This window comes from Oncorhynchus clarkii, chromosome 10, assembly GCF_045791955.1.
Source record: "Oncorhynchus clarkii lewisi isolate Uvic-CL-2024 chromosome 10, UVic_Ocla_1.0, whole genome shotgun sequence".
NCBI classification, from domain to species: Eukaryota; Metazoa; Chordata; class Actinopteri; order Salmoniformes; family Salmonidae; genus Oncorhynchus; species Oncorhynchus clarkii.
Window position 1 is genome coordinate 59,102,517 of NC_092156.1, and position 18,777 is coordinate 59,121,293.

At 45.1% G+C, this 18,777-nt stretch overlaps 1 protein-coding gene across 6 annotated transcripts in view; it reads left to right on the top strand.

Moving 5' to 3' along the window:
• Positions 1-18,777, top strand: part of LOC139418851 (protocadherin Fat 1-like) — a 101,363-nt gene that overhangs the window by 36,459 nt on the left and 46,127 nt on the right. For 3 of the 6 annotated variants that reach the window (XM_071168600.1, XM_071168601.1, XM_071168604.1), the window contains exons 5-8: positions 5,119-5,448; positions 6,884-7,100; positions 7,609-7,674; positions 8,524-8,663. In XM_071168600.1, coding sequence (XP_071024701.1) covers positions 5,119-5,448; positions 6,884-7,100; positions 7,609-7,674; positions 8,524-8,663 — 753 coding nt within the window. The remainder of the gene's footprint in view (positions 1-5,118; positions 5,449-6,883; positions 7,101-7,608; positions 7,675-8,523; positions 8,664-18,777) is intronic. The other 3 variants (XM_071168603.1, XM_071168605.1, XM_071168602.1) reach the window with 2 other exon arrangements.

The following is an 18,777-nucleotide window of genomic DNA, read 5'->3' on the forward strand; positions in this document are numbered from 1 at the left end:
TGGAGCTGACCAATCGGCTGCTTTGGACTTCAGGAAGCCAGTTCCTGAAGTACACACAAACACATACAAACCCACAACACAGAAACTGGAACGTAACAGAGTCATTAAAACTCGTTTTTCAACCACTCCACAAATTTCTTGTTAACAAACTATAGCTTTGGCAAGTCGGTTAGGACATCTACTTTGTGCATGACACAGGTAAATTTTCCAACAATTCTTTACAGACAGATTATTTAACTTATAATTCACTGTATCGCAATTCCAGTGGGTCAGAAGTTTGTGTCTTTAAACAGCTTGGAAAATTCCATAAAATAATGTAATGGCTTTAGAAGCTTCTGATAGGCTAATTGACATCATTTGAGTCAATTAGAGGTGTACCTGTGGATGTATTTCAAGGCCTACCTTCAAACTCAGTGCTTCTTTGCTTGACGTCATGGGAAAATCAAAAGAAATCAGCCAAGACCTCAGAAAAAGAATTGTAGAACTCCACAAGTCTAGTTCATCCTTGGGAGCAATTTTCAAACGCCTGAAGGTACCACGTTCATCTGTACAAACAATTGTACGTAAGTATAAACACCATGCGACCACGCAGCTGTCATACCCCTCAGGAAGGAGACGCGTTCTGTCTCCTAGAGATGAACGTACTTTGGTGTATCCAGAACAACAGCAAAGGACCTTGTAACGATGCTGGAGGAAACCGGTACAAAAGTATCTTTGTCCATAGTAAAGAGTCCTATATCGACAGAACCTGGAAGGTCGCTCAGCAAGGAAGAAGCCACTGCTCCACAACCGCCATAAAAAAGCCAGACTACAGTTTGCAACTGCACATGGGTACAAAGATCGTACTTTTTGGAGAAATGTCCTCTGGTCTGATGAAACAAAAATAGAACGGACCATCGTTATGTTTGGAGGAAAAGGGGGAGGCTTGCAAGCCGAAGAACACCATCCCAACCGTGAAGCATGGGGGTAGTAGTATCATGTTGTGGGGATGCTTTGCTACAGGAGGGTCTGGTGCATTATGTGGATATATTGAAGCAACATCTCAAGTTGCAAATGGGTCTTCCAAATGGACAATGACCCCCAACATACTTCTAAAGTTGTGGCAAAATGGCTTAAGGACAACAAAGTCAAGGTATTGGAGTGGCCATCACAAAACCCTGACCTCAATCCCATAGAAAATGTGTAGGCAAAACTGAAAGTGTGTGCGAGCAAGGAGGCTTATAAACCTGAGTCAGTTACACCAGCTCTGTCAGGAGGAATGGGCCACAATTCACCCAACTTATTGTGGGATGCTTGTGGAAGTCTACCCAAAACATTTGACCCAAATTAAACAATTTAAAGGCAATGCTACCAAATACTAATTGCGTGTATGTAAACTGCTGACCCACTGGGAATGTGATGAAAGAAATAAAAGCTGAAATAAATCATTCTCTCTATTATTATTTTGACATTTCACATTCTTAAAAGAAAGTGGTGATCCTAACTGACCTAAGACAGGGATTATTTTTTTACAAAGGATTAAATTGTGAAAAACTAGGTTTAAATGTATTTGGCTAAGGTGTATGTAAACTTCTGGCTTCAGCTGTGTGTATATGTATGTGTCTGTATGTATTTTTGTTGTAGTTATAATGAATGATTATATAATAACTTTACAGCTTTCATTTGATCTACTGCTCCACGGGAGCGAAATATTTGTATTTATTTTTTAAGGGAAAAAAAGCAATTTGACGCAAGTACCTTTTGACCTAAATACTTTAGATGTGGGTAAGTGGTAACAGAGCTACGGTGACGCCTTTTGCCTCAAATGGCACCCTATTCCCTATGTAGTGCACTTCTTTTGACTAAGACCCATAGGGTGCCTTTTGGGACGAAGACCTTTGCTCCTAGCCTGGCCTCCTAGCAGAGTCTGGCTGGTAACCATAGCGACTTCAGAACATGTGGATCAAGGGAAGCGGGGGGGTGGTCGGGGGCTGGCTGACTGTGCAGGCCTTGTTTGCACCAGATGCCGTAAGGGGAGTTGGAGTGAGTGGGGGGGTTTATGATGAGGTGAGGGTTGGTAGGTGGTGGTGTGTGTGTACGTGCTTGCGTCTGTGCATGTGTGCCCATGCCAGTGTGTATGTGTGTGAGTGCCACTGGCAGTGGGAGTGGGGGAGGTCTCTGAGTGAGCAAACGGCAGGCTGATCTTGGTGAGTGTGTGTCGGCTTCAGCGGCAGGGTGACATGTCTGAGAACAGGGAGGGAGAGCGAGAGAGAGGAAACAACAAAGGAGATATGTTAGATATGCTCGCCCAGACCTGAAAGAGAGGCAAGTTGAATGTTCTGATCATAGGCCTATCTATACACCAACTTCACAAGTTCCTATAGTCTCAGCCACTTCCATAATTAATGCCTGTGTGTCTAGGCACCAACGTTTCACTAAAATCAGACTTGAGAGTTGTCCGCCATTTGACCAGGGGTTTGTCAGCAGTGCGCGCCAAGCGTAAACATTTGCTTACGAAAAGCCCGAGAACCATTGCGACACTGTCTTGACGTTGTTGTGACTGTCTGTCTGACAGACACAGAGACTGGCCTCTGGTAAAGACGTTGTTTTGAAAGAGTAGGATGTGCCGATGAGCAACTGTCTTGCAGGGCTTGGGAAGCGCGCACGCATGTAAACTCACATACACCATCTCACACACACACACACACACAAACTCCCTCTCTCTCTCCCTCTGACAGGGTAAAAATCTGTTGTTCTGCCTCTGAAAAAGGCAGTTAACCCTCTGTGCCCTGTACGGTATCACAGAGTTCAGTTTGTCTTTGTAATTGATGCTCCCGTCTTGTCTCTCCAGTCGCTCGGCGTAATTACCATTCAGCCTGCGTCCCAAATGGCCTCCCCATTCCCTATTTAATGCACTACTTTTGACCGGAGGCCTGTGGGCCCCTGGTCGAAGGAAGTGCACTATATCGGGAATAGGATACCATTTGGGACGCATCACACATACAGCAGAGTTCACCTGTTAACGTTAGCCGGGTCCTCGTCTTCAGCTTTTTTCAATCCACTGCTTTGATTTCACAAAGGGAACCGGGAACGGTGGACAAAGTGTGTGTACACAATGGCACTCTATTCCCTGTATAGTGCACTACTTTTGAACAGGACACCTAGGGCTCTGGTCAAAAGTAGTGCACTACTTAGATGTAGGGCACCATTTAGGACGCATGTAAAATATAATCAGAAACGGGGCCAAATGAACTCATCTGCTCGTAATGGCAATGTTCATTACAGAATATGAGAATACGGGCCAACGCACCGGCAACACTGCTCCCGAGAGGTGCATGCCGCCTCGAACTCGAATGGTCCTCGTCGTCCTATTTCATTAATTTTGTTCGGGCAAATAGCTCGGACTGCCTCGGACTGACTAGGCGTGGGGAAACAAAAACACATTATGCCGCTAATCGTCGCTGCTAGTGCCAAATAGAGTGTGACCACCAACCCCCCAAAGTGATTTTGCTGTAGCGCCGAGCAGATGGTTTTAAATGACTGTTGTTCAGCTCTCTATTTTTATTTCTGACGCTTTGAGATAGATAGACGAAACCCCAGTTTAGTTTCCCAGTTACTCAGAATGTTTAAGTGTTGTGTTTTGTTTGGGTCAGCTAAGCTTATTGCTGACTGAGCACTTTAAGCTGTCTCGGCTGTGCATTTCATTTGAAAGATTAGACATCATTCAGATATTAAGCCAGGCCAAATTAACAAAGTGTTTAAACAGCTGAGTGTTCCAACTACCAAGTGTTAACTACTGTTAAAACTAACTTATGTCCCTCCGGCAATTTGTAGGCTGTAGGGTTTCATTATTATTTTGGAACTATTTTTCAAACAATTGTTTCTCCCTTGGCTTTCCAAAGGGGTGAAAACATCATGCCACTGGTGTGTTTTTTGTTGTCATTGCCTGGTCTCTGATCAGTTTGTGCCACATGACAATTACCATAGGAGTTGGCAAGACTTCACAAACTGATTTGGGACCAGGCTGGAGTTTGATACCTAATAGTTATATCACTGTGAGGAAGGAAACATCCAAATAGATGAAAAGCAGTTTTTCCTCCTTGTGCCTGGTTGGATGGTGATACATGTATCAAGTAAACCCATTTTAACGGAATATGCAGTTTTTTGGAGCACTAAGGAGACTTTGCTCACCAAATAGACGGGGCCTGCTACATCTCCCAAATAACGACGAGTCTCATTCCTCTGCGGCAGAAAAAGCAAAGCGAGTGTGGTCTTTTGGACCGTCTTGTTGCGCTTGTCTCAGAGAGAAAGGCAAAACTGTGACTTGCCTCTCGCATTCATTGAATCCATTCACTGTAAAAAAAAAACGAACGGCTGAAAGGGAAAGAAAGAAGGTAAGGGAACAATTCAATTTCAATAAGCGAGCGAGTGAATAAACAGCCTGTTCCCTTTGCATATTGGTTCCCGGAAGCACAGCGTGGGTCTTTGAATAAGATGACTCGCTAATCTCGGAAGGAATTGCTTCAATTTTGGCAGCCAATTTACTAACGGAGAAACATTTGTGTGTACAGCAATGAAATGAGGCGGGGGGGGGGGGGGGGGGGGGGGAGAAAGAGGTGGGTGGGGAGAGAAGGGGGAGAAGAAAGCGAGTTTTACTTTTTTACCTCCGCTCTCTTAATTAATTCAAGGCCTTTGAATAAGGAACGTCCTCAATCAAACGGTAGAGCTCCTGTCATTACATATTCAAGAGATGCAGAGCTTACTGCTTACACATATGTGCACCATTGTTGCCTGGTCTCCCCCCTCCCCCCCTTTCCTCTGCACTATATGCATTGTTTCGCTAAACTGGTTTCGAACATGGCTTTAATTGGAAATGTTTACGTGACAAATCTTCCCAACGTTACATGAGTATGTGGGTCACAACGTCATAATGTGAAATGTGGTGATGTTCTACTATTGACTGTTGGCCTTAACACTTAATTCACAGAAATAAGTTGACAGCTTTGCGTTTCCCTCTTTTCCCTCTAATTCCATATTTTCCCCTATTTGTTTTTTTTCCAATCGTATTAAAGTCACAGTCAACATAGTTCCCACACTCCCATTCTAATTCCATGTTTTCCCCCAACTTTTCCCTAATAGATCACCGTCACCGACCACGGGGTTCCCGCCAAATCCACCACGGTCCGCGTCATCGTCAAAGTCCTGGACGAGAACGACAACCGGCCGCAGTTCCTGGAGAAGATCTACAAGATCAAGCTTCCGGAACGGGAGAAACCAGAAAAGGACCGGGCTCTGAAGCGGGATCCTGTGTACCGGGTGATCGCCTCGGACCGCGATGAGGGGGCCAACTCGGAGATCTCGTATTCCATCGAGGAGGGAGATGAGCACGGGAAGTTCTTCATCGAGCCAAAGACGGGTCTGGTGTCGTCCAAGAAGTTCTCCTCTGCCGGGGAGTATGACATCCTCACCGTGAGTAGCCTAGCGCATTTGGATTCGTAGTTTGTATACTCTGGATTTTTCGTGAGGAAATTCCTCCGCATTTTATACTGAACAAACATATAAACGCTACATTTTACTGAGTTAACAGTTCATATAAAGAAATTAGTCAATTGAAATGCATTCATTAGGCCCTAATCTATGGATTTCACATTATTGGGCAAGGGCGCAACCATGGGAGGGCATAGGCCCACCCACTTGGGAGCCAAGCCCACCCACTTGGGAGCCAGGCCAACCCACTGGGGAGCCAGGCCCAGCCAATCAGAATGAGTTTTCCCCCACAAAAGGGCTTTATTACAGACAGTTTCATCAGATGGGTGGCTGGTCTCAGATGATCTCTCAGGTGATGAAGCCAGATGTGGAGGTCCTGAGCTGACGTGGTTACACGTGGTCTGCGGTTGTGAGGCCCGTTGGACGTACTGCTAAATTCTCTAAAATGACGTTGGAGGCGGCTTATGGTAGAGAATTGAGCATTAACTTCTCTGGCAAAAGCTCTGCAGTCAGCATGCAAATTGCTAGCTCCCTCAAAATGTAGACATATGTGGCATTGTGTTGTGTGACAAAACTGCACATTTAAGATTGGCCTTTTATTGTACCCAGCGCAAGATGCATCTGTGTAATGATCAATGCGTTTTAATCAGCTCCTTGATATGCCACACCTGTCAGGTGGATGGATTATCTTGGCAAAAGAAAAATGCTCACTAACAGGGATGTAAACAAATGTGTGCACAATATTTGAGAGAAATAAGCTTTTGGGGCATATGGAACATTTTTAGGATCTTTTATTTCAGTTCATGAAACTTTACATGTTGCGCTTTATATTTTTGTTCTGTATAGTTGGGGAGAAGTCGCTTAGGATTTTATTTTGCTTTTAAAGGAATGTCAATGTACATTCTGAGTTAAATGACATCTTAAACTAGAGCCAGTGTTCTAGAGAATTACTTGACAAATCATTTACTTTTACATTTCCAATGTACCTGCCAAATTGCATTTGTTGATAACCTTTTGATGCTTAGGATAGTCACAGTATTGTTGAGTCGTAGTACTTTTGGGCCAATGTTGCCTGTGATAGATTTATCTCACATGACACAATAAGCTCCACCGACACCTGTTTAACGGGGAACGCCATGGTAACAGGTGTTCTGCTCTGTTGTTGTTTTTCCCCATGTGGGCTGGCTGACCGTTCTTTGACCCCCTTTGCCTATTTGTCTCTGTCTCTCTCTCTCTCGCTCTCTCGCTCTCTCTCACGCTCTTGCTCTCTCTCTCGCCCCCTGCCCCCCCTCTACCTGTGTTTTACTTGAAGTATTTCAATTCATGCTTTTATGTGCTCTCAGGGTAAGTCCCAATGCATCTTGGTGTGTAATTTAGTTACCCAAATCAATTCAAATCAATTCATTCCCTCTATCAGATCAAAGCGGTGGACAACGGACGCCCCCAGAAGTCGTCCACCTGCCGGCTGCACATCGAGTGGATCCCCAAGCCAGAGGTGGCGGCCAGCGCACGCCCCCTGGCCTTCGAGGAGCCCCCCTTCTTCTTCTCGGTGATGGAGAGCGACCCCGTGGCGCACATGGTGGGGGTCATCACCACGGAGACGTCGGACACGCCCGTCTGGTTCGAAATCACAGGTGAAGCCTTGACGAGTGGGCACAGGGGTTTTGTTTTAGGTTGTGTGTGGGGGGGTCTGTGCATACACGCAAGGGTGTGTATTTGTTTAAGTTGAGTGCATTCTAGAAGGAGATTGATCTAGTTTTATAGTCAAGGGAAGACATCCCCGGCATAGATTCTTGTAGCATTCTTCTTAGCACTAACCCTAGCAAGCGAATGTGAGTGTGTAGCCTACAAACCCAAAAACCTACAAACCTATATACATGTCTTTTTTTCTCCTTTCTCACTGTAATAATGGAATCTCTAATGGGGACCTCTTTGCACGGTGACTGTTAACATCTCTGCTGCATAAACTCTTCCTGACTTTTCCTGGATGTACTTCTCCCCCTCCCCTTCTTCTAACCAACGTTTGACTGACACCTCTCTCTCTGTTTTTTCTATGTTCTCTGCTTCTCTTCTTTTCTTCTTTGGGAATGTCTCTCTCTCTCTCTCTCTCTCTCTCTCTCTTACTGGATTTGGTTTGTCCAGAAGGAGACATAGAGGAAGTCTTTTACATCGTTCAGATGGCTTGCGACCTCAACTGTACAGCGGAAGGTAGATCTGCCGTAATGAGATCTCTCTACTGTCATTGGCTGTTTTAAGTGATCTCTCTAATACCATTGGTTGTATTAAGAGGTCGTTGACTGTGATGTCTGTCATGCAGACCTGGGTTCAAATACTATTTGAAATAGTTTAAACTACATTAGCTGTGCTTGTCTGAGCTTGCCTGGCTTAATAGTCCAATGGGGTAGTCCCAGCAGCGCAAACCCCGCCCATCTGACGCTCCGTGCAGGCTAGAGCAAACGCTCAAAAGTATTTGAATGATTCCGAATAGTGTTTGAACCCAGTTGTGCTGTCACGTGCCCGTGGTTGAGCTTGTGCATCGTTTCCGTCGTTCTTGTGATCGTGTGACAACCGATTTACATAAACACATATACCGCACATGAACATATGGCTCCATTATTGTATATGTACCGTATGTGTTTCATTTGTGGAATCTATTGCCATATGTAGCTAACGGTATGTGCTTGATGTATACACATCGTACCACTTGCACGTATGGCTCCCTAATGAGCCTGGAAAGTTAACATAACCCCCGGGAAACGTATTCACATTGTTGATGCATAGCGCTTCTGTATGTATCAACAATAGGGATTGTGTTGCTTATTATATTGATATAAGCAACCGTACGGATAATATACACATTATTATGCATGGATTACATACTGTTGATGTATAAGGGCCTCTAGAATTACGCCACGGCCAAACCTGAACCGTATGTCACTGTTAGCTTACCTAGCTCCAGTGCTGCGTCATCGTTTAAACAGGTGATGATCAGCCCCACTCTTTTCCTGTCCATTTTAATTGTGCGCCCCGCCCTAACCCTTCCATCGTTTCCACCAGGTGGGAACTACGACAGCCGCTTTGACGTGGGCAAGGCCAGTGGGACCCTGATCGTGGCGAGGCCCCTCGACGCCGAGCAGAAATCCAATTACAACCTGACAGTGGAGGCAACGGACGGCACCCGATTCGTCAGCACCCGGGTAATTGGAACGTTTGTTGATGGCGGTAGAGTTTGTCACGGATCCTATGAGGTGGGATGGAAAAGGGATAGATTGTGGAAACATTCATGGGAATGAGATGTTGGGTCTGCTTGACACGGAGAGTTCCTGTGGCGTGTCCAGAGGTTTGGATGGTTTTGGCTGTTACAGATCATTGCGAGGCTTGTCACTATGGACAAAAATAGGATTTATTTTTGTGTGTTTTCGGGAGGAAAGGATTATGGAAACATTTCTGAAATGAAATGGTAGAGCTAAGTTTGCATGAGGGTTCCCATTGCATTCTGTCGTTTTGGATGCTTGTGTTTTCATAACTTTATTCTCCCTTAAATAGTGCATAGTGGCTTCCCTCACAAAATCCAGAAAATAAATTCTGGAAACATAGACAGACAGACGAGGGGGTAAAGCAAGGAGGTGGGTCTCGAGTGAGGTCAGAAATTCCGTGCGCCCATCCATCGCCTGTTTTTGATTAGATTTGCGGGTGGGTCAACACCTCACCGGGTGTACTCCAGGTGCTCGCTTTTCCAAACTTTGCCCCTAACGTCATACCATGTGCTTGGCGGACATTCCTTCTTCTCTCTGTCCACAACTACCTGTATAGTGCACTTTATAGGGAACAAGGTTCCATTTGGGACACCGGCCAGGAGCGTTCGGAACGCTTTCTTGGCATACCAGCTCCGGGATTCTTCCATTGTCTCATTCCTGAAGGGCTGAGGAGCGAGGGAGGAAGAAAGAGAGGGCGGGAGGAACGGTGCCTGTCTAGCCAGGCACTTTTTAAAATGTGTGCATTCCACAGACCTGTGTCTGCAGTTACACCCCTCCTTACCCCTCGCTTACCTCTCCTTTTCTATCCTTCCTCTCTCGCTCTCGCTCTCTTGCTCTCTCTCGCTCTCTCTCGCTCTCTCTCGCTCTCTCTCTCGCGCTCTCTCTCGCGCTCTCTCTCGCGCTCTCTCTCTCTCTCGGGAGACATGAAAGTGCATTGAGTTCTCCTGAAAAGAAAGAAGAGATTAACATTCTCTTGAGGTTAGAAGCGGACAGAGCTGTAAGGGTTTTTATAAAAATCCGCAATTAGTCACCTCCAACTCATGGCAGATTCATAATGATATTGCTATTATGTGATATGTTAAAAGTGAAATTGTTAACATGTTGGCCTTTCTGTTTCCAATCCAGAGTCAAACAGTTTCAAACAGTATTTGTTTACTTTCAAAGTGTTTCATTGTGCCTGCCTGGTGACAGGTTTGCTCTTTTGGGACTATCCTATTCGTTCCGTTGCACCAGGCAGGCTGAATAAAAGTATTTGAAAGAAAACAAACACTATTTCAACCCAGGTCCCTATCCATATCCATAGTCACTGTCTCAGGCCTATGGAACTCCAGAAAAATTCAAATGGTTCTGTGCCTCTTCTCAAAAGCATTCAGAGATCCGTTGTGGATGAAAAAAGCAACAACTCTACTTGTTGTCTCTGCCTGTGAATAGAGCCTTTTATCATGTGGCCCTGTGCTCCACCGAGCCCCTGTCAGCCTGCTGGGTTGGGGCGGCGAGGCGGGTGGCGGTGTTTTCCACAGCCCGCTGACGGAAGCGTCGGCTAAATGGAGGCTTCAGATTCATTACAGAGCACCCTATTGTCGTGTGGAGAGGGAGAGAGACACACACACACAGGCAAATGCGCACACAGATTCTCTCTCGCGCGCGCACACAGATACAACTACATACATGCTTGCATATGTGCGCACTCTCACACACACACACACACACACACACACACACACACACACACACACACACACACACAAATACAGTACCAGTCAAAAGTTTAGACACACCTACTCATTCCAGGGTTTTTCTTTATTTTTACTACATTGTAGTATAATAGTGAAGACATCACAACTATAAAATAACAAATATGGAATCATGTAGTAACCAAAAAAGTGTTAAACAAACGAAATATATTTTAGATTTTAGATTTTTCAAAATAGACAGCCTTTACCTTGATGACATCTTTGCACACTTTTGGCATTTTCTCAACCAGCTTCACCTGGAATGCTTTTCCAACAGTATTGAAAGAGTTCCCACATATGCTGAGCACTTGTTGGCTACTTTTCTTTCACTCTGCGGTTCAACTTCAATTGGATGGAAGTCATGTGATTGTGGAGGCCTGGTCATCTGATGCAGCACTCCATCACTCTCCTTCTTGGCCCTTACACAGCCTGGAGGTGTGTTGGGTCATTGTCCTGTTAAAAAATAAATGATAGTCCCACTAAGCGCAAACCAGATGGGATGTCGTATCGCTGCAGAATGCTGTGGTAGCCATGCTGGTTAAGTTTGCCCTAAATCCTAAATAAATCACTAACAGTGTCACCAGCAAAGCACCCTCACACCTCCTCCTCCATGCTTCAAGATGGTAACCACACATGCGGAGATAATCCGTTCACCTACTCTGCGTCTCACAAAGACACGGCGGTTGGAACCAAAAATCTCATTCTGACTCATCAGACGAAAGGACTGATTTCCACTGCTCTAATGTCCATTGCTTGTGTTTCTTGGCCCAAGCAAGTCTCTTCTTATTATTGGTGTCCTTTAGAAGTGGTTTCTTTGCAGCAATTCGACCATGAAGGCCTGATTCATGCAATCTCCTCTGAACAGTTGATGTTGAAATGTGTCTGTTACTTGAATTCGTGAAGCATTTATTTGGGCTGCAATTTCTGAGGATGGTAACTCTAATGACCGTATCCTCTGCATCAGAGGTAAATCTGGGTCTTGCTTTCCTGTGGCGGTCCTCATGAGAGCCAGTTTCATCATAGCGCTTGATGGTTTTTGCGACTGCGTTTGAAGAAACTTTCTTAGTTCTTGACATTTTCCGCATTGACTAACCATGTCATAAAGTAATGATGAACTGTCATTTCTCTTTGCATATTTGAGCTGTTCTTGCCATAATATGGACTTGGTCTGTTACCAAATAGGGCTATCTTCTATATACCACCGCTACCTTTTCACAACACAACTGATTGGCTCAAATGCATTAAGAAGGAAAGAAGTTCCACAAATTAACTTTTTACAAGGCACACCTGTTAATTGAAATGCATTCCAGGTTACTACCTCAAGCTGGTTGAGAGAATGCCAAGAGTGTGCAAAGGTGTCATCAAGGCAAAGGGTGGCTTCTTTTTTTATTTGTTTAACACTTTTTTGAGTTACTACATGATTCCGTATGTGTTATTTTATATTTTTTGATGTCTTCGCTGTTATTCTACAATGTGGAAAATAGTAAAAATAAAGAGAAACCCTTGAACGAGTAGGTATTTTCAAACTTTTGACTGGTACTGTACATGCTTACATACTGTATGCACACCCACACACACTCCTGATGATCTTTGAGTATAATTTACTTCAGCAGACACCTCCTCCATTTCCCTCTGTCCCAGTCCATACAGTGACTTATTAATCATATTTAGTCAAGTTTAGAAGACACGTCCGTCTTGCCGGAAAACGAGGAAATATCAGGTATCGCTGATTCCCTGATCAGTTCTTTCCTCGGCCAGAGAGGGAGTGAGTCTCAAATGGCACCCTATTCCCTAAATAGTGCATAGTCCACAGGGCTCTGGTCAAAAGTAGTGCATTTTATAGGAAAAAGGGTCGCATTTGTGACGCAGTCGTGTTTTTGACCAGTTGGACGGCGATACAAAGGGGGGAAATGACGTAACACAATTAGTCACGGCGCTGACAGTGTTCAAAGGCTCGGGGGCGCCCCGTTTTTTCAAGTCACCCCTCGTTACCGCGAGGGATGTGTGTGAAGGCCTTTGTAGAGCCGAACCCTCTTAGTTAGACATCAGAGAAAATCAGTGGCAGGCCGCTGGTGAGCACACGTACAGGGAATATGGGGGGGGGTTGGCCCGCTTTAGGGGGGGGGGGGTTTGGCCCGCTTTAGGGGTGTCTGTGTGTGGAGAGAGGGGGGGTTTGGCCCGCTTTAGGGGTGTCTGTGTGTGGAGAGAGAAAGAGAGAGAGAGAGCATATACTTTCTGTGTTTGTGTTTCTAAACCTTCTCAACAGAATATGAATCGGGTCATTTGGACGTTCACATGTTTTCCGTAGTTTTGACAACTATTCGCTCTCCGTCTGCTCATATTAGTAGCAAAAACAAAGTATCTGTGCCTGTCAACATTTTTGCCATTGTACTCACACACAACAGACAGGTAGCGAGAGAGAAGTGAATCTAGGCCACACTGGACCAACAGAAAAATAATTATCTGTCGCAAGCTCTGTTGATTTAAATGATGTAAGATCATCAGTTTTACTGTTTTGTTTAATCATTAAAAGGGATTTTGAAATACATTGTCCCCCAGGATTTGTCTGCTTTATTAAGTTCAATATTCTGTTTCAGCTTTTTAAAGATTGCCGATGAGTCAATGGAGATGACAGAGTAATTGACTTTGTGGATAACCCCCAAATAAGACCTACTTTTGTAAGATTGCTTGTAAACCGAGTGGAAGGAAAAAAACAGCTGAACATGCCAAACAACAAATTAAATATACAAAGAGATGTTTTGGGTACTTTATTTTCTGTGACGGGAGGTGTGCTGTTTAGCCTGTGGCCGGGAGTATGCCGTTCGTTTAGTCGAAACGGAACACACACACACACACACACACACACAAAGTTTCACTTATCTTCTCCTTCAAATCAAAGTCATGTGGTGTCTGCCTCTGCCAGACTAGCTGGCCTATTTTCTTTCTTTCTTCCTCTCTCCTCCCTTCTTCCTCTCTCCAAGGAATGTGTTTGTTTGTTTTTTCCCTTCTTTCTTTTGCTCTCTCTCTTTCTGTTTCTGTCAGTCTTTCTCACTCTGTTTCTATCAGTCTATCCATCTCGCACTCTTTCCCGCTTTCCATTCCCTTTCTCTCTCCCTCTCTGTTCCCTTCCAAATTCGAGGTTCTCCCTCCCTCTCAGTCCCACCATGCACAGATCATTATTCTGTTGAGGGAGAATAAAGCCTAAACAAGAAACACTGAACCTCTGTTGGCTGTGTTCAGTTTTAATCCTATTTTGAGAGGCACGTAGCTACAGGTTGGACCATACCAACATCCCGGACCCAAAAACCTACCACCTGGCAGGGGGGCATCATAGCCCGCCTTACCCGGACATGGTGCCCGCTGAGGGCGGTGCCGTTTTTCTGCCTCACGTGTACCATGTTGAACGCCACGCACGGGTCTGCATTAGAGGTCTGTGTGGGGGAGGTGGGATCTCTCTCTCTCTCTCTCTCTTTTCTTATCTGGCACCATTTTACCTTTCTGTCCCTCTCGGAAGTTGCTGGCTGGCTCTCGCTCGTGGTGTTGTTTGTTGTGCGGTTGACCTAGGCTTATATGCCTGTTCCAGCTGACTTGTTCCTAGCTCTCTGACTGGCCAAGTTGCACCATAGTGAAGTAAAGTGTTTATGTGTGGTGTTCTGTTATGTGGGATTCTGTCTGTCTTTCTGTCTTCTCTCTCTTTCCTGTCTGCCTGCCTATACCTACCTACCAAACGACCTGCCTGCCTCTGGTTCCAAAGTGGAGCGTCTGTCTGTCTGTCTGTCTGTCTGTCTGTCTGTCTGTCTGTCTGTCTGTCTGTCTGTCTGTCTGTCTGTCTGTCTGTCTGTCTGTCTGTTCAGCTGATCCGAGGCAGGGGCGGAGCAACATTCCATCCTGGGCACCTCATCGGCAGGGAGCGGTGCCAGCCAGGCAGCCCAGGCAGGCCGCCCCCTTCCATTCCTTTCCCCTGCCTCCTTGCCAGCCCACCATGCCATCCTCCTGCTCTGCAGTAGTGCTTCAGGCCGTTCTGTCCACAATTTTTCCATCTTTCTCTCTCTTTCACTTTCCATATTTGTCTTGCATGCTTTCCTCTGTCTGTCCCATTCCTCTCTTTCTCTCTCACTGTTGCTGTCCGTTTTCCCCTCTATCGGTTTTTGTTCTCTTGGAGCCATCTGTTCCCCTCTTTCTTCATATTTGAGTTATGTATTTATCTTTCTTTCTTTCTCTCTTTCTCTCTTGCTCATCGTGATTCGGGCTCTCCTCACAGCCGTTTTCTCCCTTTCAAAAACCCTCTCTCCCTTTCTACAGTTGAAGTCGGAGGTTTACATACACTTTGGTTGGAGTCATTAAAACTTGTTTTTCAACCACTCCACAAATTTCCTGTTAACAAACTATAGTTTTGGCAAGTCGGTTAGGACATCTACTTTGTGCATGACACAAGTAATTTTTACAACAATTGTTTACAGACAAATTATTTTACTTATAATTCACTGAATCACAATTCCAGTGGGTCAGACGTTTACATACACTTAGTTGACTGTGCCTTTAAACAGCTTGGAAAATTCCAGAAAATAATGCCATGGCTTTAGAAGCTTCTGATGGGCTAATTGACATAATTTGAGTCAATTAGAGGTGTACCTGTGGATGTATTTCAAGGCCTACCTTCAAACTCGGTGCCTCTTTAGAAATCAGCCAAGAACCAGACCTCCACAAGTCTGGTTCATCATTGGGAGCAATTTCCTAACGCCTGAAGGTGCCACGTTCATCTGTACAAACAATTGTACGCGAGTATAAACACCATGGGACCACGCAGCTGTCATACCCCTCAGGAAGGAGACGCGTTCTGTCTCCTAGAGATGGACATACTTTGGTGCGATAAGCGCAAATCAATCCCCCCAAAACAGCAAAGGACCTTGTGAAGATGCTGGAGGAAACAGGTACCATAGTATCTATATCCACAGTAAATCGAGTTCTATATCGACAGAACCGGAAAGGCCGCTCAGCAAGGAAGAAGCCACTGCTCCAAAACTAGCATTAAAAAAACAGACTACGGTTTGCAACTGCACATGGGGACAAAGATCGTACTTTTTGTACAATCCCTCTGGTCTGATGACACAAAAATATAACTTTTTGGCCATAATGACCATCGTTATGTTTGGAGGAAAAAGGGGGAAGCTTACAACCCGAAGAACACCATCTCAACCGTGAAGCATGGGGGTGGCAGCATCATATTGTGGCGGTGCTTTGCTGCAGGAGGGACTGGTGCACTTCACAAAATAGATGACATCATGAGGAAAGAAAATTATGTGGATATATTGAAGCAACATCTCAAGACATCAGTCAGGAAGTTATAGCTTGGTCGCAAATGGGTCTTCCAAATGGACAATGACCCCCAACATACTTCTAAAGTTGTGGCAAAATGGCTTATGGACAACAAAGTCAAGGTATTGGAGTGACCACCATTGTGGGCAGAACTGAAAATGTGTGTGCGAGCAAGGAGGCCTACAAACCTGAGTCAGTTACACCAGCTCTGTCAGGAGGAATGGGCCAAAATTCACCCAACTTATTGTGGGAAGCTTGTGGAAGTCTACCCGAAACATTTGACCCAAGTTAAACAATTTAAAGGCAATGCTACCAAATACTAATGGAGTGTATGTAAACTTCTGACCCACTGGGAATGTGATGACAGAAATAAAAGCTGAAATAAAACATTCTCTCTGCTATTATTCTGACATTTCACATTCGTAAAGTAAAGTGGTGATCCTTACTGACTTAAGACAAGGAATATTTACTAGGATTAAACGGCAGGAATTGTGAAACACTGAGTTTAAATGTAATTGGCTAAGGTGTATGTAAACTTACGACTTCAACTGTATATCTTTCTCTTCATCCTTCAATCTGTCATATATCTACATTCGCCGTCTCAGTCCCAATCTCGTTGCCTTTGGTCCCCCAGAAAGGTATCGAGAGAGAGAAACATCTCTCTCCTTTGCCGTCTTTTCAACCGCCAGTCACACTGCATCATTCAAATTCGGGGGTACTGCCCCTTTGAAGTGTCTTGAAGAGGCTATATGTTTTCCTCCCTGAATGTGTGTTTTTCAAAAATAGACGGATGGATGATAGCGGACATTCGTCTTTTGCTCTGTCTGGTTCCCCCACCCCCCCCCCCCTTCCTCCTCCTGTAGACTCAGATGGTGGACGGTTGGGCGGATAGGAGCGTTCACTCGTCTGGGTTTTCTTTTTCTATAGCTTTTTCTCAGGCCCAGCCGCTTGTGAAGGTCCCTCCTTTTACTCGCTGCGCTATCTGCCACCGTCCAGATTGAAACGCATTGTGTAGGGGCTCAAGTCGCATTGGTGGGGGTGTGTGTGTGTGTGTGTGTGTGTGTGCGCGCGCGCGGGGACCTTAGGCAGTGTGACGTCTGGCGTGACATGAAACGAGGCGCCTAGAGAGAGAGACTGGTGGGCTGCCAAGAGGGTCCGATCCATAACACAAACCCCACTGGGGACCCCTTTAGGGTCACACCGAGGACAGTTTCAATAAGTATCTAGACAGGGCCGTTAGGTTCTCAAAAAATAACTTTCACAACTCAAAATTCATTCAATGTCTAAATGTATAGGTCTATTTATTTTCTAAGACAACTGCCAACATCACATATTGTAAGCAAGCTAATGCCAGATGACGAGAGATGATTGACATTGAGAAAAGAGTGTCTTCTCGGACCGATCAGAGCGAATGCTGATGTAAATATGTTAGCTATAATGTTGAAACCGACTCGTTTTTTTTAACTTGATGTAAGGTTGTTCTGCTGCTGACGTCTGCCTGTTACTAAGAAGCAGTCAAGTTTTCCCCGTTCTTTGTCCCTAAAATTGAGGGATACACATATAGCTGTACTCCCTAATGCTTGCATCTGTGAACCCAGCCAGCCCTGCCAACCTCACAGCACACGACAGATTGTGAATGTTATCGCACCCGTCAGATTAGGCTATATTTGTCTCCTGCACTCTGCTGGCAGTGCTTTCTATGCTCTCATTGCTGTCAAGAGGTACCAACGGACATTTTTGACAGCGTGGAAGAGCCGAGGTTCTGGCAGTGAGAGAGTTGCCTATTTCGGTCCTCTTGAGTACAATTCATACCATAGGCCTGAACGCCGACATCGCTCGTCCTAATATTTCTGTATTTCTTAATTCCTTTCTTTTAGATTTGTGTCTGCATTGTTCGATATTACTGCCCTGTTGGAGCTAAGAACACCAGCATTTCAGCGACACCTGCAATAACATCTGCTAAATATGTGCACGTGACCTTTGATTTGAACCGTATCGCCTCAAATATTTTGTTTTCACATAGTCGTTGGGAGCGTGCTATAAAAGACAATGGTGGATGTGCAACCAGGCCAGCCCAGTATGGCTCAGCTCGGCTTGGGCCTATATAGTGGGATTCAGGTGTATGAGTTCCAGCTGGATGTGTGTCATTCCCATGTGGGACACTGCCCCCTGGTGGCTGGCATCCAGGGGTGTCTAATCTGTGTTTTCCTTTGTTCTGCCATGGAAAAGCCCCCGCCGGGCCAGCTGCCGCCACAGCCATTCCGTCGGCTTGTCCTAATCCCTTGTCGGAAGTCCAGTAGGCGAGTGGCTGATGTTGATAAAACAAGGCTCGATGGAATTTTACAGTTTAGGGACCAGGGATGTGATGCTTTGTATGAAATAGGGGGGAAACTTCCACATTGCCAATTGAGGTATTGTGGCAAAAGGTCTGTCTTTGTATGGAAAATGTTATTGTACGATGCTGTGTGATGGAAATACACACCGGCACTTTTATCAGAGGTTGTGTGCATAAATGTACAGTGCATTTGGAAAGTATTCAGACCCCTTGACTTTTCCCACATTTTGTTAAGTTGCAGCCTTATTCTAAAATTGATTAAATAGTTTTTTTTTCCCGTCATCAATCTACACACAATACCCCATGATGACAAAGCAAAAACGCCATCAAGGATCTCTCTGTACTTTGCTCTGTTCGTCTTTCCCTCGATCCTGACTAGTCTCACAGTCCCTGCCGCTGAAAAATATCCCCACAACATGATGCTGCCACTACCATGCTTCACCGTAGGGATGGTGTCAGGTTTCCTCCAGACGTGACGCTTGGCATTCATGCCAAAGTCTTCAATCTTGTTTTCATCAAACCAGAGAATCTTGTTTCTCATTGTCTGATAGTCTTTAGGTGTCTTTTGGCAAACTCCAAGCGAGCTGTCATGTGCATTTTACTGAGGAGTGGCTTCTGTCTGGCCACTCTACTATAAAAGCGTGATTGGTGGATTGCTGCAGAGATGGTT